Source organism: Nestor notabilis, unplaced genomic scaffold (assembly GCF_000696875.1).
Source record: "Nestor notabilis isolate BGI_N333 unplaced genomic scaffold, ASM69687v1 scaffold2573, whole genome shotgun sequence".
Lineage (NCBI taxonomy): Eukaryota > Metazoa > Chordata > Aves > Psittaciformes > Psittacidae > Nestor > Nestor notabilis.
In genome coordinates, this window is record NW_009922219.1 from 150115 (window position 1) to 176107 (window position 25993).

A 25993-nucleotide genomic window follows, 5' to 3' on the forward strand; every position below is an offset into this window, starting at 1 on the left:
TTTGATCATACATTATAAGGCATGGCTATTTCTCGTAGGAATGTTTAAGAAATTCTAGAAAAACTGAGAAATTAGCCTAACCCTCCCTTCAGGTTGGAGCTGTACTGATCCTGAGGCACTTGAAGGTCCCTGCTGACTACACTACTCTGGAAAGAAACCTACTTGTTCCCATATGTCATTCACAGTGTACATTTTTTGTACAAAACACTCCAACTCACAAATTGCCACACAAATTCAACTTGCCTGAAAGTGAAAGCTTAAACTCTGGTCAGGGCTTGTATTATGTAGAAGTAGTGTTAAGTTGTGAGGAGGATGTGTAGAGAGTTTCACCTCATGAATTTCTGGAAGAAGACCAGCAGTTTGATCTTTTAGATCTCAGAAGAGGGACCTGCTTGACCTCTTATTAATAGGGAAATCAAGTTGTTTCTTTCTTTGGAGCAAACATTGTAACAGGCACACTCTTTGCAAAAAATAGCCAAAAAACCATCTTTATTTCATTTATGTACTGCTAAACCAAACACCAGGAATTATTTTCAGATAAATCCAGTGGATTTTCTTAACTGTTCCCTAAGCAAAGGATATTTTTTACTTAGTCTAATAAGGGATAGTGAGGTAGGTACAGGATCTTTATATTCTTATCTTCTGTGAGACCAAGGTAAGAGTCATCGCAAAGCAATGAGAATCTCTGCACCAGGTTGTAGTGTTTCTTGGTGTACAGTAAATGCTCATGTCGGTTTTTATTCTTTTTATGTGTACAAAGACATTCTACCATACTAAACTCTTAATGTAAAGTTTATGCTTCAGTAACACTATTTTCTTCTTTATTTTACGTGTGAGAAGTTATTCTTAATTTTATGGAGAGTGGTGAGGGAGGAATGTTGGCTATGTTCTCTATTCTCTCCTATCCCAAGCCTGTATGACCAAATAGCTGCCTAAGAAGACCTCCTGGTTTTGAAGTCTGTAATCCTTTCAGAGGACTTCAGAGGCACTGTATGTCAAGCACCTAAAAACTTGAACAGCTTGTTCTGATTCCTTCTCTTTTCCTCTGAGCATTACTGAAAAATGATGTGCAAACTGCAGTGCAGCAATTATGAAGGCAAATTAACATTACCAAAATGTTTGACTTTCTCTTTACAGGAAGTACCTGATAAAAACAAAACCAAAGGACTATATTTTAGAGATGGGAAATGTCGAATTGACTACATTCTGGTGTATAGAAAATCCAATCCACAGACAGAAAAGAGGGAAGTATTTGAGAGAAATATTAGAGCAGAAGGACTTCAAATGGAGAAAGAGGTAAGAAAGCTTCCTTGAAAAAAAAATTCAACCCTTAAAGCTGTGTAGAATCTGAGGCTATGAGTTTTGTTTACTCTGAAACCCCTTTATTCTGTCGTAGCAGTGGAAAAATGCTTTTAAGCATGCCTAAATATAGGCTATTTATTGCCAGAGCAGTGGGAATGCATAGCCTAAAGAAAAATCAGACACATGGATTGAAGGCTAAAGTAGGCCATTACAGTCATCTTTTTCAACCTTATGCACGAGTAAGCTAAAGAATTTTATCCACTTTGCTGTGCAATAGAGAAAACAAGTGCTGGGTTTGGGTGGCCTAATTTCTACTGAGTGCAGTCCACATTTCTGCACCTATTCTTTTTAGTTACTTGCTCCAATCATTGCTCAGACTCTTGGAACTCTTTTCAGAGGCCTTACTAGACCCTGCCTTCCTTTTCCTGTCAGCTTAGGCGCAGGGACTTGAGCAGTGTTTTGGTAGTTTGAACAGAGTCTGAAGTCTCTCTTTCTGTCTTAATCCTAAAAATTGAAATAATTGGACAGTGGATGTGAATCATTTCTACCGGTTATTTCCAGCACAGTGTGTTAAAACAGTGAGTCTTTTCTGGACAAGAGTGCAAAAGTGAATGTAAAGTGCCTAAAAATGCATTGATGTGATAAGTAGCAGGAGCAAGGCTTAATGAGACCATCTGTTTTGCCTACGTTGTGTTCTCTCTTAAACTTTTAAAAGTGTACTTAAACATGGCGTAAGTCTCACTTCTGCACAGAATACTGCAGATACTGCTGAATGTATATCTCTACCTGTGCTTGATCAACTCACACTCATGCTTATATGCATTGTCAAGTGCCACTGATGGAAAGAGTAGAGGAATTCTCAGGTTATAGGCTTTGGTCAATTACGTAGGTGCTGTGTAATACCACTGAATTCCTGGTACATGTGTAGATATTCTGCCTGTGTATTTGAAAAGCATGGTTCTGCGGAGAACACTGGGGATGAAAAAAATGGAAACTTTCTCTCCAGAACAATGAAAATGTTTCCTTTATTTAAATGTTTTTGAATGAACATGGGTGCTTGTGGATGTAGGAGTATGAGCGTATCACTAATTACATCAACCAGTTACCATAAACTATTCCATCAAATAGCCTTAAAGTTATCATCTTTAGTGCTGCTGTAGATGACAGATGTTTTCGATAGCATCCATTGTTCATTTATTCCTGTAAACATACCACTGTCTGTAGGAGTTGTAATACAACGTCTAAGAACATGCAAGTGTTGCTGCAGCTGTTCAGCTTCACATTCTAGAATCCTGCCCTGCTTCCACCAGGAGAGATGCTGAAGAAGTCTCTGAAGTTCGGGCACTGTAGAAAATCAATGTGAAATGAATTCTCCCTTCTGATACCCCTGTCCAATGGTCTCGAACCTATTTCTTTCTACTTTGTGATTTTTGCAGTTTTGTCATGGTACTAAGGTCAATAGTGTAAGCTATGAAATCACTTTATATTTTAAGTATTATGAAACTTATTGCAACATTCTACACAGAAAACTTCTTCAAGTTGGTGATTCAAGTGCTTACTATAGAATTTTCTTGTTGCTTTCAAGCCCGTTTACTTGGACTTTGCTGCCTAGGCTGCATTAATGTTCTACCCATTTGATTATTCATTTCATTTTCTATTATGCTACTGACATGCAGTTTTATTTCTTATTAATCCCATTTGGCCTTGGTGTGACTTCTTGGCAGCATCAGTAATTGTACATTTTCTAAGCTCAGAAGGATCAAAATGAGGTTGTATCACATGACTCAGGCTAATTTTTTTAAAATCTAGGGTAGCAATCTTCTTTAACATATTATTCTGACCTAAAATTAAACCCTAGCATGTGTATTTTATGATCACATTAGTTTCCAAATTGAATTATAATCTTGAAGGAAATAACTATGTTCTTGGTACACTCCATCCCCCTCCACACAACGTAACAACTGTGCTGCGTAACACTTAGGTTTAAACTAAGCAGTGTGATTGACTAATGACTAGATTATTTCTTGTTATTTTTACTTCTCTCTTTGGTGGGACTACACATCATTCTGAGTTACAATTCTGGAATATTTTAACAGAAGGTCTGTTTTCTCATTCTTCAGATACAATATATTGCTTCCACTGGGAAATGTTTGCTCCCAGATAAAACAAGATAATTGTGGCTTTGGTCACAGAACTAATACAAAGGCAAAAGGCTGTGACCACTGGACTGAAAGAAACTTGCTACCTTCTTTTAATTTTGTGTGGTTGTTGGTGCATTCTCTTTTGATTTCTGGCGGTTCATATAGCAACATTCATTTGTGTTAGTCCTGTCTTTTTAATGTGAAATCAGTGGCAGAGAGGAAAACTTACAGAGCTGTTCACACTCTAGTTTCAAACCCATATTGCTCTGCACATTGCAGAAAGAGAAGAATACACTGCAGTAGCTCACTGACAAGTGCAGCATGGCAAAACACCCAGGAAGTGTTGAGTACAGGGCACATAGTGTTCACTTAACAGCATGAAATAAGAAAGTGAATCTGAAATAAATACATAAATGTTGAGATAACTTCAGGCATGGTGTCAAGATGATGTAGCTGAGAAAGGTACATGTTTCTAATTCTATAAAAAGGTAATAACATTTTGCAGATAATTCCACAATGAATTCACACTCACATTTTTTAGCTATACCACAGCACTCTGCCATGGAAGTTCTGCCAGGTTTGGTGCTCTGTATATTCAGTAGTAAGCAACGAAGAGATCCCTGACCAAGTTGAATTAGGGAAAGCATGCATAGCAGAGCTCTGAAAGAGAATGCTGATTGAGTGGAACACCATAATTTTCTGACCCTTTCCTGTGCTTTTCAGTGTATTTTGGATCTGGGTAGCATGACAGTGTTGTCCCAGTCCAACATGGATCACATCCAACAAGTGATCATATGCATAAAAACTCTAGGTAAGTTAATTGAAAATACAGGTCATTCCAGAAAAAGAGACTGTATTTTGTATCCAGCCAGATATAAAATTTCCTATGTTGCTTTATCCTTTTTTACAATATCTCACAAGTGAGAGAAGTAACTATGATATCCTGGCTGTGGCATTCTCAATGACTCCACTGTTTTCATCTTTTAATAACCTTTGAAACAGATTTATGTATTGTGTAAATTGGAGTGGGCAGTCTCCAAATGGAACAAGTTTTTATCATGGATGAGATACCAATAGCATTGCTGGTTTGTAGGACTGATACCTTCTGTAAATATTACACAAAACTTGTAACTTCCAGAGTTGACTGGCAGATGGTTAACAGATACAAGGTACTACTATCCACATTCTGAGGTTATGTTTCATATTTATCCAAATGCAAGATAAACCTAAGACTAAGATCAGCCCACTGATGCTTAGAAAAAAATAACTTAGAATCACTTTTATGTGAAAAAAATTAATACGGATAGTATCTGTGATTTCGAATATTGTGTTCATCCCTCTGGGGCAGTAGAAACCCAGCATTTTTCTGGAAAAACTATCTTTTCAGGAGAGAGTGAAGAGTCAGAATAACATTGGGACAATCATATTTTTTCACAAGAATAAAGATTTATAAATTCAACCTCTTGGCCAAAAGTGAGCTAAGTTCCCTTATCCCAAATTATTCTTATATCTTCAATTAATGTATTTTAATCCCTGTCCTAAATGGCCAGGTAGAACTAAGTTGCTGTAAATAGTAACTATATTGTGCTAGTACATGTATACAGTATTACAGACAACTTCCAGTAAGGTACTTTAAATTATGCTACACTCGTAGAACATGCACCGAGATAGCAGTTAACATGGAGCAGTTAACATACGTGACTTATTCACTTGTGACCTATTTAAGCTGGACTTTAATGCAATGCAAATGCAGGATAGAAGTAAGGTAGTTCAAGGAAATCTATGCTGGATGAAGAAACACAGACCATCCTTGGATTTGTAATTTGTATAAGAGAAGAAGGGGGCCTACAAGGATGCTGGGGAGGGACTCTTCATTAGGGACTGTAGTGGCAGGACAAGGGGTAATGGGTTTAAACTTAAACAGGGGAACTTTAGGTTAGATATAAGGAAGAAGTTCTTCACAGTGAGGGTGGTGAGGCACTGGAATAGGTTGCCCAAGGAAGTTGTGAATGCTCCAACCCTGGCAGCATTCAAGGCCAGGCTGGACAGAGCCTTGGGCGACATAATTTAGTGTGTGGTGTCCCTGCTCATGGCAGGGGGGTTGGAAGTAGATGATCTTAAGGTCCTTTCCAACCCTAACTATTCTCTGATTCTATGTTTCTAAGAAGGAGGTCATCTTAGATTTAGGTAAATACTGTATATCAAAAATTAATCTGATGTTCAGTAGGATCTTGTCACATAGCCCTAGGAATAGACTGCATTTAGCTTGAACTTGCCATGGGTTTTGGGAGGGTTTTTTTGTTCGGTTGGTTGGGTTTCTTTTTCTTCTTATGTCTGCACTAAATTCATATAGAGTGATTCTGCTATTAAGTGTATTTGATACATTTTCCTTAATGATTATATCCAAACTTTTTAATTCATAATTTGTAATTTTATTTGATAGAGTTTATTTAAAAAGACATTTGGCATGCCAGTAGAAATGGAGAGTCAGCAGTATTCAGGCTCTTTATTATATATCTTTGCATATGTATGTATGCTAATGTTTCAGTATAAAAACAATGAACATTCCTTACTTAAAAGCAATAGCATTCCTTACTACCTTAAAAAGCAGGTCTTCTCACAGCTACTGAATGTGAAGTATGTTTCAGGAACTAATTTCAGATATTTTGCAAAAAGCAGTCAATCCCTTTGGGCTTCTGCCTGCACACTGATCTTTGCATCTCCCAGATAGAAGAAGGTATTAGCATAGTGTACTGGTCCAGTCTTCAGGATTGGTTTTTGTGTTATACGCCTGATTAAAAATTTAAACATTGCCACCACAAGTGTCAAACGGTCACCAGGGCATCTGTAATTGCATTCAGTCCCTGCCTCAAGCTGCAGCTGATGTTTCTGGGGCAACATCTGGCAGCTGATAAGCAGCCAGTGTATACAATAGGCAGTAGAAATATGCCATAGGTATTCTCTGGAGAAAACCCAAAATGCTAGGGAAGAAAAGTACAGTATAAGTTTCACTTTTGTTGTATGAACAAGTATCTTCTAGCGGGTATATAGTCTGACTCTGAAAGTTCTGTTAATCTGAGCCTGAAAGTTATGTTTAGAGATCTTTTTCAGTAGTTGATGCAGTATAATTAGAGAATACTATTATTTCATGACTTTTCAAATTTGCAAGCAGATGGAGATAAGTTCATGGCAAGGTAGTAGGAGTTCTACAAAGCAGTTTCTCTTAATGTGGCTGTAACTTTGCACTAATGGGAGAGGACATCAGAGTTTAGAAATGTATATTCAGTAAAAGAATTATATTTAGCAGCTTGGAGTCTGTTTTAAAATGATGAATGTTGAAAGAAATTACAGATGACAGAAAGAGCACACAATATAGCTTCTCCGTGATTCTTGGCTGATCCTTGAGTGTAAAACCAAAATAGACTTATGATCATGTCAAAGTGAGGTAAAAGAAATAAAGAATGAATATGAAAAAACTTTTAAGACTGAAACTTTTGTGCTCAGAAAGTGATGATGTAAAAGAGATGTTATAATCAACAGCTATTGGTCCAGAGCATAGTCAAAATCTTTCTTTCTGGCAAAAATGACATCTATTACTTTTTGTTGTTGTTGTCAGTACTGCAGAACCAAAACAGTTATATGAGACCAATCTGCTTTTTTCTGGTTTGTGCATCATCACTGCAATTGTTCGTGAGACTCCTGTTACATAAATGTTATTGCTGATTGTGATTCATGGGCAGAAAAGAATTAAGTTGACTTCCAGACCCCAAGTGGCATTTGCAGATCTGAGCAAAGAAAGGTGTTTTATAAACAGCTTATGTAATGTTGTTCTCTGAGCAGCAGTGCACAATAAAATCTCAATGTCTTTGGAGTTGACTGAAAGTTTATTTTTCACTTATGACTTCAGTTTATTCAGGTATTGAAAGAACAGTCACTTGTTTGTAACTTATTGCTGCTGTAGGTGTTAATTTAATCACCCAGGCATATAGTTTATAATAGACTGCTCAGCCTATTTGCAGCTTGACAGGACAGTTTGCATTGGTGGCCAGGAGCAAGCTGCAGGTCAGGTGGCGAATCTTTTCCTGGCTGCTGGTTTGCCTTTGGTGCTCATGTCCTTTCTCTCTCATTTTCTCTCCCTTTTCCAGTTGAAGAGGGGAGTGATAGAGCCGCTTTGGTGGGCACCTGGTGTCCAGCCAGGGTCAACCTACCACAGGTGTAGTTCCATGTTTAATCCACTACTGTAACTAATATCAAGCATCCAGTATCTTTCATGCACTCTTGCATGTTGTTGCAGTCTCTCACTTTTCTGATCCTATTATTCAATATGTAAATATCTACAGCTAATGAACTTATAGTACAAATTATGCAGCCTGCAGGAGCTGTGGTTTCACAAACAGCATAATATTCCGTTATTAGCAGGTGCAGTTTGTTTTTTAATGTTTAAGCACTATGTCTGATTGCATCCACAAATCACAGATAGAGACATCAAAGTGACATAAACTATGCCTGCAAAAAGGGAACCAGACTGAAATGCAAGCCCACCACATACATAAGTGAAAGTGCTTACAGCTATTTAATTTAAAACATCAGGCTGTCCATTTCGTCCAAATTCAGCCAAAGCAAGTTAAAAAGACTTACTGTTAGTTCTTTGTCTAATACGTCTAGCAAGTAGAGTCTCTTTTCCACAGTGTTTTACAGAAAAATATAAAGGTACAAAGAGAGCAGCATCCTCCTCCAGAGTGCTCTGTAAGAAAATGCATTGTCACTAAATAGTGGAGGGATTTCCAGCATGGGCTTTGGGGGGAAAATGTTTCATATTGCAGATACTATGTCCAGTGTACAGCACACTGGCAATTTGGAGAATTTTAAGGAGGTACGTGGAAGTCTAGATAGATAGAGTCTGAACTCAAATTTAAGCATGCAGTTTTTAAAAGTAAACTTCTTCATTGTCTGAGGAAGACAATGAATATTTCTGAGCTGACAAATTTCAGCCTTTAGCAGGACTTTGTAAAGCTGGTAGGCTAAGAAACTATAGCTGAAAAATTGGTCTACATTTTAAAATGTAGATCAAAATGTAGCTTTTTTTGTGGAGCATGAAGGTAATACAGAAAATATATAGATAACTGAAAAGGGATAAAAAGCCTCTGAAATACTTCTTTTTCCTTCAGGAATTACTAGTAGGATTTTTTTTGTCAAAGAGTTTCCTGTCATCAGTCTTCACAAATCAGAATGTCAAAACCTTTTGAAGGACACCAGGCTCATGGAAAAACCATAGAGGCAATAGATTTAAAAAAAGATGAAGGTTACATATGAGATGTCCGCTATATGACAAAAGTCACCTTTCCCTTTACAATAATTGGTCTTAAACTGCAATTATTTTTGAGATGTTGTTTGCCTGCCAGTGACATGAGGAACAAATGAAATGCACAAGGCTACAATCGCTTACTTCACAGTGAGCATTTTCACCCAGAGGTGACATGACTGGTTTGCTGCAACATGCCCTGATAATACTGGCTTAATGAGTGGGAATCTAGAGTTGTCTGTAGGGAACAGAAAGACAGAGTATATAAAATTACCAGCAGTACATTGTACATTCTCATCTCATGTTGATGATTTTGGTGTTGAACTTGTTTTGAAAAGACAGTATTGTATTTACAGTAATGTGCTTCTGAAACAAATAGTAATGGTTTCAAACAGCTGTGGTGCCTTCTTGGCCTAGGGGACATTTGCATCTTCACCTGCAGCATGGAGCATTGTGGGGCTGCCCTCCCTGAAAGTAGTCCCAGGATGGAAACATGAATCTGGAAAGGACAATTCCCCTTCTCACCAGCTCTTGGCACAAGGTCTCCAGGCCCTCTTGTCATCTGATTATTTTCTTTGTTATACTAGGTTAATTTGGTCATGGAGCAAGTGGAGCATTGGCACTGTGTGCCTTGGATTAACTGTATTTTAATTGTGGTAAGAGCCTCACAAACAGAGCTAGCCAAATTACTTCAGTGCTCAAACTTCATTGTAAAAGACATTTCAGTTTATGGCTCTCTGGGTCCAAACTAAATGCAGCATTATCCACTGAATATTTACGTATTTGTTTCTTGCTGTTTGAGTGGTAATGAAGTGATATTTTAAATGAAGTTTAATAAAGCCTAAGCTGAGGAAAAATATTCCTGAGATAGCCACATTGACTGAAATCTCTGTCAGCGAATGAGTCATACTCCCTTGTTTAAAGTCTTACATGGTTTACAAAACTGTCTTCTGTGCACAAATATCTTTTGTATTCTTATATGAAAGCTTTTAAAAGAATCTCTGGAAGTGCCTTTTAGGCAAAACAGGGTAAAGACTTTTCTTTCCTCTTGGCCTACATGGTATTGTACTTACTGCTTTTCTTAGTGTCTTGGCTTAAACCACTGTTTAAATGACTGCTACAGGTGAACCCAGGACACTTAGATACAGCTTGTTGTTGTTTCTGTTAATAGTCTGAGATAGATCTTTCCATTTACAACAAATATGATTGACTCCCCTTTCTGAAGTCTCCACTGTCAAGCACTAGTATAAGAACTTTGCGCCTACTTTTTTAAACAGTCATCTCTTCTACCTTTTTTAAATTCAAAACCTTCCATAAAGAGGAAAACCTCTGCAGTAAAAATGTAGTTAGGAAAAGAACAAAACGGAGACATGTGAATCTGGAAGCCATGACTCTATACTTTGTCTTACAATATGCTAAATTCATGTTATTTTCTATGTCTGCTAGATTTGGAGACATGTCCTCTTCATTTCCAATGTGTTCATTTGACCTCCTTTCAGGTTAGTTTATAAATGTCATGCTTTGAAAAACTACCATTGTAAGCTAATAATAATGGTAGAACATTGAGGGATTTTCACAGTCACATACTTCTACACATAAGAACCATATATAGTTCTTAGTGTGTATGTGTGTGTGTGTATGTATATATATGCACACACAAATGTCTGTCTGTATAGTTTTCCTGTATCTTTCTGTGTCTGTAATAATATATCTACATAATTTCCTTGTGTAGAAATTTAGCAGTTTGGATTTAGGCATTAGGTTTTAAATTTCAATTGCTTAGAAAGTCATCTCCCATAGTAAGCTGTTACAACTCATCCATCTAATTTTAAATCACAGAATGGTTTGAGTTGGAAGGGACCTTAGAGATCATCCAATTCCAACCCTCTCTGCCATCGACAGGGACACCTTCCACTAGACCAGGTTGCTCAAAGACGTCAAAAGTTTAAGCAGAACTGTCAGCAGTGCTAGATAAGGATGGCCATGGCTTTTTTATTTCTGTATCTGTAGTTCAGGGTGGACTATAGCCTGGCCCTTCAAGTCTAGAGTTCTTGTGTTTATACTGTGAGTGCTGTTGTTACTGGAAACTGACTTTCTGAGACTGGATTGGATTAAACAAATGTTCTGAAACAATAGTTAGGCAGAGGGAAGTTGTGGTATCTAAAACATCCCAGGTCAACAGTCTTGTGCAAATTTATGGATTTTATTATCAGCTTTAGAAGTTCACAAGAGAAGAATTCTAGTGATAAAACACAGAAAGTACTGACCAAAATCAAGACGCCTTTTAAAGTGCAGAGGACACTAGTGGGAGGCTTTGTTATTTTCCTATGTGTTCTCTGTGGGCAGAATGAATAAGGTGGGATGGGCAAAGTGAATGGCAGCCAAGGCCTTGTCAGCAAGGCAGCAGAAGCTGCAGTAATCCCAGGGTTTGATCTTTAGCTCTGAGCTGTAAAGAGTGTCCCTTCCAACCCTAATGATTCTGTGATTCTAAAATGTTCTGGATCGCTTGCTGTCATTGTGATGTGTCCCACACAGCTAAGCAGCCACCCATGAAGATGCAGTTGTAGGAAGTAATGTGTCTATACTACTGCAGAAGTTGGGGTGGGTGGTGAGGAAGGTAACAGAAGTCCAGGGAAAATAAGGTGGCTGTACGGCAGAGCTCTAAGACGGAAAATAACCATCTTACTGATTGTAGCTGTTTGCAATGTAGATCTCTGGAACAAGCCCTTCTGGGCAGCAATTCCTCTCAATCTGAGGAAAATAGAACAAAAGAATTGTACCCTGAAGGTGCCTGTTCCTCTCCATTGCAGACATCTAAACATAGTTGCCCTGAATCACACCTGTGATGTCTGCTCTTTGGGAGTAAGCCTTCAGGCAACTTCTCAGGATCAGTGGGCTTAAAGCCATGATAGTGTCAGTGTTTTGATACAAATATAGCAGCCTGCCAGTGTCCAGCAGGGGAAAATGGGTCAGATATATAGAACACACTGTATCTATAAACTACTAAAGATAAGTGTTTGCCCAAGTGATAGCTATGGACTTACATAAGTAGATCTGTGGATTCCATGATCAACCCATTACTGGTGAAGTGCAAAACAAGCAGAATTGTGTAAAGCAAGTGTAAAGCGAACTGACAGAATTGTGTGACAATTGTAAAGTTCAATTCTAAAACTCCCCAGCTATGGAATAGGTTAATGCTTCTGCAGATTTTCCATTATTTGGCGTTTTGACTGTGAATTGATGAATGCTTCCTATGCCAATTTATATTTACATCTTGGCCTGTTTTTTGTCTCTTTTGTGAAAGGAAACAGAATTCTTGTATCTTACTAATGCATTATTCCAGTCAAAAGGCACAATGTAAAAATGATATGGGGTAGGTGAGCACACAGGAGTTTTGGCAAAGAGGGAGAGGAGGAGGATAATGGCCAGAAGGCATTAAGAGGAAGCTATTATCAAGATGTGGAGGCATACCCACTTTAAATCATGGCAGGCAAGTAAGAAAAGACCCCTTCTCACTGTATAACTTCCCCTATAATAATCTGGGTGTAAAATCTCTTTAGAAATCCAACAAGCCCTTAACATCTTGAAACAAATATTTTGTTTTTATGGAGGGTGACTTATCAGAAGGCAGAGAAGGAGAAAAGCAAGAAATTAATAGTCATTAATAAAGATGGACTCATCAAACAGTTTTAGCAGAGGAAAGAAAAAAATATTTTAAAAATGTGAAAACATTTCATTTAAACAGATTTAAAATTAAATGCCTGATATTAAAATGCCATGCTAGTTGATTAGAAATGCTTAGCTTTACAAAAGAGAAAACAAAACAAACGAAGAAAAGCAAATGTTCAGACATTCTTGTTCAACTTGCTTCATTTCATATAATCAGTTTGGTATTGAAACAAAATGCGTTTCTCTCTTAAATGGCATCACAGCTGATTACTGAAAAGGTTAGGTACCAGAACTAAAGAAGAAAATATGGCAACACTGGAGGATCTAAGGAAATCCTGTTTGTCTTGCTTCTCCTGCTCAAAGTCTCCCAGGACTGACTTGATCTGTGTTTTTGAGATTGCTTCTTAACCCTGCCTTCTCCCCAAGTCTAAACCCCCCATTCTCTTTCAAACATCTCCAAGTACTTCTTCTAGATTCTGTCCTAGTAGGACTGCCAGAGATTTATGCCAAATACGCCAATTTATACGCCAATTATGCCAAATACACCAACCTCAGTCTCCAGCTCTGCTTGTTAGTGTTCCGATCCGTCTTCGGAAGTTTCTTTCAATTTCCCTTGCCAGTGTAATTCCTAATTATTAATTCAGTCCTAACAACACTATTGTGCTGAGCATAGGACCACTCTTCCAGATCTGCGGCTTTTAAAAATTAAGTGGCACTACTATTTGCTCTCTGAATTTCCCTGTCTGGTTTTTTTTTTCATAGTAAGGGGTTCACGCTATGCTTACATTTCTTAGTGCATTGTCTCTCAAGATGAAATACTCTGGTTTTTGGATCATGTATAATCAAGTATTCCAGAGCAGACTGAAGGTGAACTGTGCCAGATAAGGGAGGTTTGATTTGATTTCATAGTGGTTTACACCTACTTGATTCTCTTGCAAATCATAATAGAGGAGACTGGGGTGATATGGGGGTCTCTAGATACTGGGGTGGTATGGGGGTCTCTAGAGGATAAGAGTCCCTTTCAAGGCTCCAAGGGCAGGACAGCTACATACTGCCAATTGTTTATCCAACCTTTTCCTAAAAGGAATCCTTTTAAAAGGATCCTTTTCAAAAAAGGATCCTTTTAAAAAAGCCTCCTTGCCAGATCACTCTAATGTTTCATTATTGTTCAGCTTGATTTTTTTTTTAATGTATCTGACCTAAATCTTTTTTGTTACAATTTAATCCTGTTATTTCTTGCCTGATTCAGAAGTAACAGGGAGAGCAGTTTATTCCCTTGCTATTCACAACTGTTACTTATTTTTAAAACATTACTACATTATTTTGCTTAGCATTTTCTTCTGTATTTTGAATCACCCTGGCTCTGTCAATTTTTCCCTCTGGGTCAAGTTTCCCGAAACTGTGGATCATTCTTATTGTCCTGCTCCAATCTGTCTTTAATTGTTCCATATATTTCTTACTCAGGCTGGACTTTAGCTGCTGCTGAATAGCTATGCAAAATAAAGGACTATGGAATTTAAGCCCTGTATGCTCTTAATTTTTTAATTTTTTTTTTCCTCTTCATGCACCTTATCCTACTCTGGCTTCTTTTGCTTACTTCTCCTCTTGAGCTTAACAGTGACATTTTGTGTGTTCATCTTTTCTGCATTTTTTTACCTTTCAGCCTCCTCAGTACCTTTGCCTTCTGTGCTACCACACTGTATTTGTCAGACCTAGAGTTTCATATGCGAGAAGCCATTTCCCTAAGCACAGAACATGATTTTCCCCACTTTTTTCTCTGTTTTTCATTATATATTAAAAAATTTGATATGCTAAGTTCATCACTTTAGGCACTTAGTGACATTTCCAACATTAGAATTTCTATTTCCTTGTCAGTGTTGCTCTCACTGCACTTTCTACCAACTATGTTCAGTGGTGGTGATTGCTCAGTTTTTACCCAGAGCTATTTCCTTATTAGTATTTTGATATTTTCCTGTTAACCTTTCATGTTTTGGAAGGGAAGATGGCATCTGTGTAAGATGGGCCCTTCATTTAGGTGCTGCCAGAGAATTAAAAAAAAAAAAAAAAAAGGGGTTTAAAAACTTTTTATTTGCTCCATTTTGTGCTTAAATACCATCTGGGAAAATCAAGAATTCTCACATTCTTTTTCCATTGGTAGTCTGTAGAATTTCATAAATATTTATTTTACACAAGGTTTGCCCAGTTCTAAGGTTAAGGTTACTTACTTTCAAATTCAAGTTTGAAAAAATACAGATATCTAATTTGTTGTGCTCCAGGTGTTGTCACTGGTAGAGCTCTGACATTGGAAGTGCATCCGTTGTACATCATACACAGGCACTGACGGATGGGTAGGACTAGTTGCCTTCCGTGGTTGTGTGAGGGAACCTGGTAAGGGATAAGTGACATTGAGGTGGAGGAGACAAACAGACAGACAGATGGGATTCTGGCGGAAGAAAGAAATATATCCCTGGGAGAAGTTTGTCAGTTGTGTGTCTGTGTGTATAAGACAAAAAGGTAGAGGGAAAACTGGTTTTAGATATTATCCTGCAGAATTCAGTTGGTTTTGTGGGGATTTTTTAAATTTTTCTTTCCTCTTTGTAAAGCAAGATGGCAATTGTGAACAGCAGGGCAAAGAAATTCAGTTGTGTTACTATGTAGTAACTAGTAGCAAGAACATAGATACACATATGCCATATGTTTTTAATACCATTTTTTGCCTAACCAATTCACCACTCTTGAAAGAGGTTATGCATAAGGGTGTAAGTGTATTTGTACAGCAGAAGTAACTATAGTGACTCTGTAAAGTTCCAGCAAATAATGCAAAGCACATTTCTACACTACATGTCTTGGACTTGTGCAAAGTGTTCTACACTGTCCCCCATGACATCCTTGTTTCTAAATTAGAGAGACATCAACTTGATAGATGGACCACTCAGTGGATAAAGAACTGGCTGGATGGCCACATGCAAGAAGTTGCAGTAAATGACTCAATGTCCAGCTGGAGACCAGTAACGAGTGGTGTCCCTCAGGGATTGGTGCTGGGACCTGTCTTGTTCAATATCTTTTTCGGTGACATGGACAGTGGGATTGATGCACCCTCAGCAAGTTTGCCAACGACACCAAGCTGTGTGGCTCGGTTGATACACTGGAGGGAAGGGATGTCATCCAGAGGGACCTTGACACGCTTGTGAGGTGGGCTGATGCCAATTGTATGAAGTTCAACCAAGACAAGTGCAAGGTCCTACACCTGTGTCAGGGCAATCCCAGGCACAGCTGCAGGTTGGGTGGAGAAGAGATTCAAAGCAGCCCTGAGGAGAAGGACTTGGGGGTGTTGGTTGATGAGAAACTTGACATGAGCTGGCTTCAGTGTGCATTTGCAGCCCAGAAAGCCAACTGTATCCTGGGCTGTATCAAAAGAAGAGTGATCAGCAGGTCAAAGGAGGTGATCCTGTCCCTCTGCTCTGCTCTCACTTGGAGTATTGTGTACAGTTCTGATGTCCTCAACATAAAAAGGACACAGAACTGCTGGAGCAAGTCCAGAGGAGGGCCACGAGGATGATAAGAGGGCTGGAGCACCTCCCTTATGAAGACAGGCTGAGAAAGTTGGGGCTGTTCAGCCTGGAGAAGAGAAGACTGCGTGGAGACCTCATGGCAGCCTTCCACTACCTGAAGGGGACCTATGAAGATGCTGGGGAGGGACTCTTCATTAGGAACTATGGTGGTAGGACAAGGGGTAATGGGTTCAAGCTTAAACATGGGAAGTTTAGATTAGATATAAGGAAGAAGTTCTTCACAGTGAGGGTGATGAGGCACTGGAATGGGTTGCCCAAAGAAGCTGTGTGAATACTCCATCCCTGGCAGCATTCAAGGCCAGGTTGGACAGAGCCTTGGGCGACATGGTTTAGTGTGTGGTGTCCCTGCTCATGGCAAGGGGGTTGGAACTACATGATCTTAAGGTCCTGTCCAACCTTAACTATTCTATGACATGCGAGATGTAAGTATTTGACAGGAACTACAACCTGCAGCGTATGAACAATTGTAATTCCATAAGTGGTGGTTTGTTGAGAAAGTGCTCTGCAATTTGGATAATTTTTTCCCATTGTCTAGTGATGTAACATTAATGGAATTTCCTCCCATCTTTAAAATAGCTTTTCTAGTATTCATTGAGCCTTTCAAGAAAATGATTGAATTGTAGCTATAAAACCCTTGATGCATGAGCCATATTGATTTTTTTTCTAAAATGATCTAATGGAATTATTATTTTCCTGTCAGGAAATCTTTGTAATAGAAGAAAAAGCCTGTAATAGTGCATCTACAAAGTGTCAGAAAAACTGGGATTATTGAGTGAGATTTTATCTTTATTTTTATTTTATTTTATTTATCTTTATTTTCACGTTGGATTTTTACACTTCCCCATATAAAATACTGAAACAGACTGCTGTAGGGATACTAGTTCCAGAGATATGATAGGTGAGAATATCAATGCTACTCTGAAATTTTACACTGAATAAAAGTATCTTGATAGTACTACAGAGCTAAAAAGTACTTCGGTAACTTCTGTTTTACCTTTGGACTGTGAATTCTCTGCTGCAGCTCTTGGAGGCATAGCCCCTCCGTGGAAAGTGGGCAAAATAAAAAATTCTAGAAATGTTTACACGTAACGTTATTTCCATCAATAGAAAACAGGTTTCTGCAATTTCTTAAGCTGAACAATCTACATTTTGCTAGCTGGGGTCTTCTTAAAAAGAAGTAGTATTTCTTCATTTCTAGAGAAAGATAATACTGTCTATTAAGCAAAAATCGTTTTAGCAGTTTCCATGGTGCAAGTATATTTGGAGAGGGGATTTCTTTGCCAGTATATGTGTTACTTCTGGCCTTAGTTTCAGACCATCTTAGGGATCTCAAATTTCAATATTATTCAGCAAACTATTTCAGGATTAGTATCATAACTTTGCAACATATGCAGTCAGATCAAAACTAATGTTACCTCATGTGATAGGGATGTTGGCCTTCAAGCAGAAGAAGATTCGCTTGTTTTCCGTAACTCGTTAAATCTTCATGTAAGTGCTCTGAACTAGGAGAGCAACTCACCTTCATATGAATCATTAAAATATTGAACTCCATCTGGTGCTGCTTTGCTTTTCTGTGTCATATAGGATATGTTTTCATCCAGCACCTTATGTCAGTAGGTACATTGGGAACAGCAATAATTGATCAACAGTGGAGCTCATGTTTAGGCATCTGCCTTGTCAGTATATTGTGCCATGTATGGGCATTGCTTTATCACAACAAATTAGAAAAGTCCAAATAATTTGCCCTTGTCATATATTGACCTTGTTTCATCTAAAGCACATCTAGCAAATGAAAGGATTTGTACAGAGATGCACAAAGGATCCAGTATTCTCCCTTCTTAGAGATATTATTACGTATATCAAGTTCCTCTTGTCTCCAGTTAAACTCTATTTACGGTAGCTTTGCTTAAGAAACTTATTTTTTCCTCTATTTCTATATGTATTTTCTAACATCAGATGATCTAATAATATACAGAAGTCAAATTACTTGGAACTAAGCTGAGCAGAGACAGAAAAATCATGTAGACAATCAATTATTAGGAATTTCCTCTCTGCACTGGACCATAACATTTCATTTCATGATCAACCTGAACCTGTGACTTGGTGAAGCCACCATATTAAGATGGATTTGCATTTATGTCTTGTTGTTTTGCTTATTTAGTTTTTTGTGGAAGTCTTACACAGTCAGAGCTCTGGACTTTTTCCAATAGGTCCATATCCTTGTTATATTGGTGGCCCTAGAGCTGAACACAGGTGTCCCCCCAAGTGAGGTCTTACAAGAACAGAGTAGAGGGGGAGAATCACCTCCCTTCATCTGCTGGTCACAGTACAGAAAACTGGTATGTGAGTCAAGGGAACAGGCATTTGAGTCTTCCAGACAGTCAGAGTTTATGGGGAACTGTAACTGGTAGAGTTGAATGATTGATGTTCTTTAAATGCATCTTTCCCCTTCACTTAAGTGGGTCTTGCATTTTCTTTGGTGCCTTGCCTTTCCTGGAAAATGGGGACCTTCATTAAGTCTGAGAAGGTGGAGTCAGGATGGTCTTCTGTGGCTTTCCCTTTTCTGCAGAGCAGTTGCACATGTGTGTCCTGCATAACCAGGTATGATGTAGAGGTATCCTACCCTCCCCATCCCCCCCAAAAGTGTTGCTGAGTGATTTAGCAGGTATTACAGTCATGTCAGCATTGAATAGCACCTGACATAATCAGCCAAGCTGACATGACTGCATTAACCCCACTACTCCTGCTACAGACAGGGCTAACATCTCTGCCTGTAATTCCTAAAGTTTTTGATATGTAGCTGACTTAAAGAACTCCGGGCTTCATTGTGCCATGTAGGCTGAACTAAAACGTTTCTCCTGATAGCGTTATTTGGAGTAGGCTCTTCCTCAGCCGTGGTCTTATTGAGTTCACTGGTATCTCTTTTCACAAAGAGTTTTGCACTACACTGTCAAATACAGAGGTATACAGACTGTAACAGACAGCTACAGGACAGTTCACTGTATCATGGAAAGTGTTGACACAGAAAAGACTTTGGATTCTAGGTTGATGGAATCATATAAATACTTTTTGTATTCCTTGACTGTATGAGCTGAGAAACAAGACTGTGAAGAGGGAGTTGAAAAACCAAATAGCTTCATCTTGCTGGAGCATAAGTAGGTGCTCAGAACCTGGGCTGCACAAAAGCTTCTGTGTCCATGTGAGAGGTCAGTGGTGGCCTTTCTGTCCAGACGTCCTGTGGTGCCTGGAGATAGTGCATGTCTCCATCCACAGAGATATTCAAGACCCCACAAACTATTCTAGTTGACCCTGCTTTGAGCAGGGGTTTGGACTAGATGACTTCTGGAAGTCCCTTCCAACCTGTATTTGGATGATATGGTAAGCAGCTTATTCAGTTCTTCTAGGTTATTTGTATGCAACAGCTATAATGAGCCCATCTGCACATTTTGTGTGTTTGATTGATTATTAAGTTTGTGAAATTAACTGTTGGACAAAAAATGAATTGCCTTTTTCTCTGCCAAAGCAATGTTTCTCCAATAAGCCTCCAAAAGCAAACATGAATATTTAATAGACAATTCATTAAACGTAAGTATTTTCTACTTCAAAAAAATATTAATGAGACATAAATCTGTACTGGAAAAATATTAGTTTTATATTTTACCCTTGAGATAAATAACAAAGGAAGCTGCTTGATAAAATGTAATTCAATTGTGTGATGTATTTTTAACATCTGTGATGCCAAAAGTAAAATATTGTATGTAAGAGACTTTTTTTGGCCCATGGTGCAGTCAAAAAGGTTTGATGATCTTAATTATCACTGTATAAAATATTAACATTTTAATCTAAAGTTGTGGTGTCTAACTGATGCCTTATGTAAAGAGACTTCATGTCAAATAATGTGTGCATAAACAAAAATATATTATTCTGCTGAGAGGTTTTAGCTATCTGCATTTTTAGATCTGCAAATAATTAATTTCACATGTGTATAGTAATTTTCCAGTCCAGAGGAATTAAAAGATGAATCCTATCTCTTTGTCAGATTAAATCCATTTGAAAAGGTATTTTGTCACCAAAATATTAGCCAGATGGGTCAAACCCGTATTCATTCTGTATTTGCTAATGGGATTATTAAGAAATGTTGTATCATTGCCTCACAAGTCCGACCAATTTATTCTATTAGGTTGGAAATATCATACTGCAGATATTTCTAATATTTCTGGATATTGTTTCCATGGTTGATTTACTATTTCTAGGTTACTGTACTGTGAGATCAGAATCTCATTAAATGACATTAGTTAGAATTAAAGACATCCTTTCTTATGGTGTTTCTTATCTCAGAGGAATTTGTATCTCTCCATTGCAGATTGTAAACTCATCATTGCACAGCAAACTTGAGCAGTGAGGTAGTGTTTGCATTTTCCTTCTGCTCACGTAACCTACCCTGTTCTTTAAGTTGCCCTCCCACTCACATATTTTTGTCTACATGAAAGGGCATTTGCAAACATTTTCCCCTTGTTACTAACTCAGTCATGTTCCAGCATGGAGAACCTGTCAATTGCTGCCAGAAATTAAGCACTGTAACAGTGACACCTGCTCTGAGCTGGATTAGATGACACATTGCCTGAATGCTAGCAATAGGCAGCCACCTGCCTGCATTACAAACTCCACTAGAGCTGAACCTGTGGTAGTATTTTCAAAAGTAAAAATAAAGCTTTACCCCATCATCAAATTCTGCCTTGAGATTTCATATAGAAATCATTTTAAACTGTAATCATGTGACTCTGTCCCCTATCAAGTTATTCTGTACTTTGTATGTCAACATCCTCTTACGTCAAAATTGTTTTGACAACGGCTCCCTATTTATTAGTTAGAGCTTTCTTTTTTTACTCTTCATTCTTTCTGCTTTTGCCCTCTAGTTTCTTTAAGTCAAAAGTTTCTTAAAATTCTAGTTGAAATGTGAGCAGTATATTCCCCTTTTTCACTAAAACTGTAGTTTGTACTGTATATGTGAAAGATATTGGCGCAATTAATGATTAGATTCCTCTGATCTATGAATGTGGAGGTTAATGCATATGAGTATGTAATATTTTCCCTCAAACTGGGCATATATTGACAGTATCTAAGTAATTACCCTGTGATAATGTATGCACTTCTGAAAAGTATTGGCAGCATATTACTGCTGCTTTTCCAGCTCTATGGAATTACCCTTGTGAATTTACATTTACTTTAGTTTTGCAGAGGAATAATGGTTTAATCAACTAAAATTTGCTGGGTTTTGTTTTTCCACTTAGTTCACTCCACATGGCAAATCGATCTGTGCTATTAACATAACAGAGTAATTCTCAAAAACAGCGGAACCTAAAGCAGTTACTGTTTACTACTCTTCACACAGATGTCATACGGAGCTTGATTATAGAAAGAATTCTTACTAGATGAAGGATGTCGATTTTATCTCCTTTTCTGGCTTTTTCTGCATTATGGTCTTCACCATATGTTTACCAAAAATTAAAGAACTGTTCCCATTCTGGGTTTTTAACTTGTCTTGCATGTCTTGCTAAAGTAGTCAAGGTTAAATTCTCGTTGCTGGATCTGTCTCAAAATCTTATTTATCTCCTTTTACTTATATGAGGAAGGCTTTAAAACGTAAGGAGAGCCATGATTTTGAGTATTTTTTCTTAAATGTTGATAGGGAAAACACCTTAGTGGTAAATCCTGCTTGCTTTTTCCTATTGTTTTGCATACATAAATGAAAGCATTGGTTTTTTGCAGTTCCTTCCCTAGTAGCCTCAAGGCAGATTAACAATTGCGCCATTCAACTGGAGACACTGTAATTTTATCCTTCTTCAAGGTTATATGCTGTGAATCTCTTTTCTCAACTTTCTTAACTTCTAGACTCAAAAAATGCTTGTATTAAGGTGAGTCCTACAGGGTTTTTTTTTGTCTTAAAATGACTTGACAATATTTTTTATGAAAAAAAAAAAAAACCAAAAAAAAAGTCTTTGTTGGATGAAAATGTTCAAGAGGGTACTTTACAAAAGATTCTAATCTCTAGCCTTGATCCTGGAAGAATGCCTGCAAATACAGCAAACTGTGGGCTTTTCAAGAGACATTTAATGTCAGCATAACTTTGCTTCTGTTCAGACTAACAATAACTTCAGAACAGGCAGAGTCAGGTTAATAGTGAATATATCTATTTAAAACCTGCCATTAAAAGGAGGTAGAATGCCTGTATGAGTACATGTGAGTTTAGTAGCCAGGACTTACATTATACAGCACTTAATATCACTCTGTGTCCATGTTCAGGAGAATAATAACCTGCCCTTTACAAGGTTTCCTCGACCTAGCTGATGACTGCAACTCACCAAAGCAGGTGTTTATGCTTTTGGCCCCTACTTTAATTTCTTCCACTCCTTGTATAGGGATACTGGAGAAGAATATGGAGCTTTGTTTTTAAACACTTCTGTGGTTAATTTGTTTTTGTGGGAATTACTATGTCTGCATATACTTAATGGTAAAGGGGGAAGGTAGTCTTGCCAGAAAGGCAAGTCTGTAATATGTGGATCTGTATTCTAGGACTGGCAGCACTGATGTGGTACTTAAGTGGTTTGTCAGCAAAGCCAGAAAATTTGGGAATTAGTGAATATCTCCAGTACAGAGATAAGGGCCATAGAAACTTCTGTTTATCAAATACTGATCTAATATTTTGGGGAACTGTGGAATATGATTTCTAGCTGTAGAAGGGGGTTGGGGAGTGGAAAACAGGAGGAGGGGAAAATTACAGACTGTGAAAAACTGTAGATTAATGACACTGAACACTGTAACTCATTGTATATTGACTGTCTGTAACGCAGACTCTGAACTCTGGTAATCTGAATTCTATCATACAAACCTGTTTTGAGGATCAGGGTTCACTTAAGCTATATACACCTTGCTATTGGTTCTCAATCAGAATAATAATTAAAAGAAATATCTTGTAAAGACCAAGTTGTTTAATGAAGAATGCCATCTTTGCACTGAATATTTTGAATTTTCGTATATTTTCATGTCCAAGTGCTTGTAGTTTTCAACAAGCATTTCTCTCGAGAAGAGTGCAGTTCTTCCATAGAAAATATTCATTTCTGCAGCCCAATTCAGTAAGTGTGTTGCCCAGAGGCTGTGAAATCTCTGCCTGTGGGGAAATTCAGGACTCAATGAGACAAGCTCCTGAGCAACCTGATCTAAATTGGACCTGTTTTAGCTAGTGTTAGCCCAGATGATACCCAGAGTTCCCTTCCAACCTAGATTAGTCTGCAGTTCTCTGATTTTGTCTCTTGTCACACTGGTGCACTGCTCTGAAGACCAGCAAGAATGTTATTATTGACAACAAGAAAATCTGGTTTGCTATGGGCATTCCTTCTCAAGAAATCAATTTGAAACAACCAATTTATTTGAATGCTGGTGGCCTGCCACTTATCGTATGGTGATAACTCTACAGGCACTAGTGCTGCAGGTCAATTTCAAACACTTATTCCTTTTTTGTGTTTGCAAAGTGTTTTATCTCATTGTCTGTCCCTTCAATTCCTCTGTCTGTCTTTCTTCATCATCTAGACATCACTTTCTCGCAGATTGGTCATGTCAATAGTCATCTTACTTAAATTTGCATGGGGAGCAATGTTACATTGATTTTCTTTTGCGTGTTCCCATAATGTGAAATTGAGTTTACTTCTCCAAACCATTTAATGAGCCAAGCCTCAAAAGCCAATTACAACAGAAGAATGCTCCTCTCCTCTCAATGAAACATTTAGAAGCTGAAGGAGACTGTGTCTAAATACTAACCTAGCAAAGAGAGGTTAGGAGATTCCATTCACTAAAGTATTTTTGTAACTAAGATGGTGTTCTTGATATTTATTTTTTTTTTTTAGGTATTTTGATTAGCTATTTTCTCCATAGATTAGGTGAATGTGACATTTCATTCAATTACTCCTCCATCTGGGTTTGTTCTTCTCTTTCTGGTCCTGTTTTTCTCAGGCTTTCCTGGCGCTATCCTTTGTGAACACTTAACATGAGCAAGCCCAAGAGAAATGGATTTCCATATTAATAATTTAACATGATTATCTCTTTCTTCTGAAAATAACTGAATCTCTCAAATGTTAGATCTGTTGAGAAAGCTATTAAAAAACATTACAAGATGTTGAGTAAAAGATATTCTTTAAAAATCTATACTGTAGTAACTATATGCAAGTTTTTCATGTTTTTGTGTGACAACACTTAGCACATAAGAAATCAAATTTAGATTAAGATAATGTTCACTTTTGAAACAGCATTTCCACAAGTCATGTTACTGTGGCTGCCATATCTAGTGTGGCTTAAACTACAATGTGCTAGAAAATGCCTGTAAGCTTTCTTTAAAGAAGAGCCTGTAAGCTGTGTAACAGCCATCACTAAATTTACAAGCTGTTTTTAATAAATTTCCTACATTTCTAAATGTCAAGTATATCAGGACCATAGTTTCCTTCTGTATATTGGGCTTATTAGACAGTTCTTTTGAGTTTTGATGTTTTTATAGTTTGGTTTTTATCTGAGCTTGTTTATGGCAAAATTACCAGTCCATTGCTGACTTAACCTCATCTTTGAGAGTAGTTTCCAGGAAATTTTTAGAATAACAGAACTTAGCCTTGGTTTTGTTATATCTACTTGCTAAAGTCTCATGGGAAAACAAAAACCTAATTTCTGAAATGTACGTATAAAGAAAAACATCATTAGAGGCCTGATTTAGAATCCATAAAAGTCGATGAAAAGAGTACAACTGAATTCATTGTTTCTGAAGCAAGTCTTTTTGGGGCATTTTGTTGCTGTTCTATCATTTCATGTTGAAATATTTTTCAGAAAGTCATCAGCAGAAGAGCAGCAAGACTTTTTCTGCAGTTTTTAATACCAGAAAGCCACTTGTTCCATTATGTGCTAAATCCATTTTTTCATGCAGCCTTACAGTACTTTGAGGATAAATATTTTTCTGTGTTCATTTTTGAGGATTACAATATGCTATTTGTTTAAAATAATGTTAATTCTATAGTGACTGGGTTGGGGGTTTGGTTTGTTTGTTTGGGGGTTTTGTGTGTTTTTTATGTACTAAAGAAAATTATATGCATATATGTGTCTTAACTGTTGGAGCTTTCATTCCTAGCACATGAAAAACTGGTAATAATGTTTTAGCTGCTCTAAGGGCATGAACATGCAATAGCAATTTCAAAAATCTCAGCATCTGTCAGGATAGTGGGGGGAGAATCAAATAGGTATCAGAAGTATAAATGTCAGCCTCCCACTCAGGTAATCACTGTAGCTTCCAGATGAACAATACTAGATTTACGAACTTCTAGTGAGTTATGTTAGCTAAGGATTAATGTGAGAAACATTGAATATACCACAATGTATAAAAAATTAAGAAATGATCCCTAAAGCCAAGTAACAATTTTCTTGCCGTGTTTTCTGTCTTCACACTTGCCTGTTCTCATAGCCTGTATACCTTTACCCATCTCCTGGGTATTCCTTCAACTCAGCCTGTAGTAGTTATCCCTGTTATTGTCATCCATTAAGTTGTCTAAAGCAGTATTGTATGCATTTTTATGAGAATTTCATTTATTTTTATTAGAATTTGATCAGTTCATCTTCCAGTATTAATGTGTGGCTGTCTGTGTTCTCACATTGGCTTCAGCCAACACTGCTTTCTTGTAAAGCACTATTCTCTTCCTAAGAGCAAACATAAATTTCTCCCCTTCTCCTCTTTACTGCCTATTTCCATTCTTCACTAGATAGCCTTCCTTTAGGTAACAGCAATTCTTGTGCACATACCCTACAAAAAAGCTCTCTTCATGCTCCACACAACCCATGGAAGAGAACATGGTAGCACTGTGAAGAGGTCTTGCTGGAATAGTCATGGCCCTCAACCTTCCTGTGCAACAAATCCATACAATATTATGCTATAGGGAGCATCAGATTTCTTTTCTCCTTGCTGGCTTTACTTCTAACAT

At 37.7% G+C, this 25993-nt stretch overlaps 1 protein-coding gene across 1 annotated transcript in view; it reads left to right on the top strand.

The window, feature by feature from the left end:
* The window catches only part of ANO4 (anoctamin 4), a 130212-nt gene that overhangs the window by 36652 nt on the left and 67567 nt on the right, over nucleotides 1-25993 (top strand). The window contains exon 5 of the mRNA XM_010011507.1: nucleotides 1138-1296. Within this exon, the coding sequence (XP_010009809.1) occupies nucleotides 1138-1296 (159 nt within the window). The remainder of the gene's footprint in view (nucleotides 1-1137; nucleotides 1297-25993) is intronic.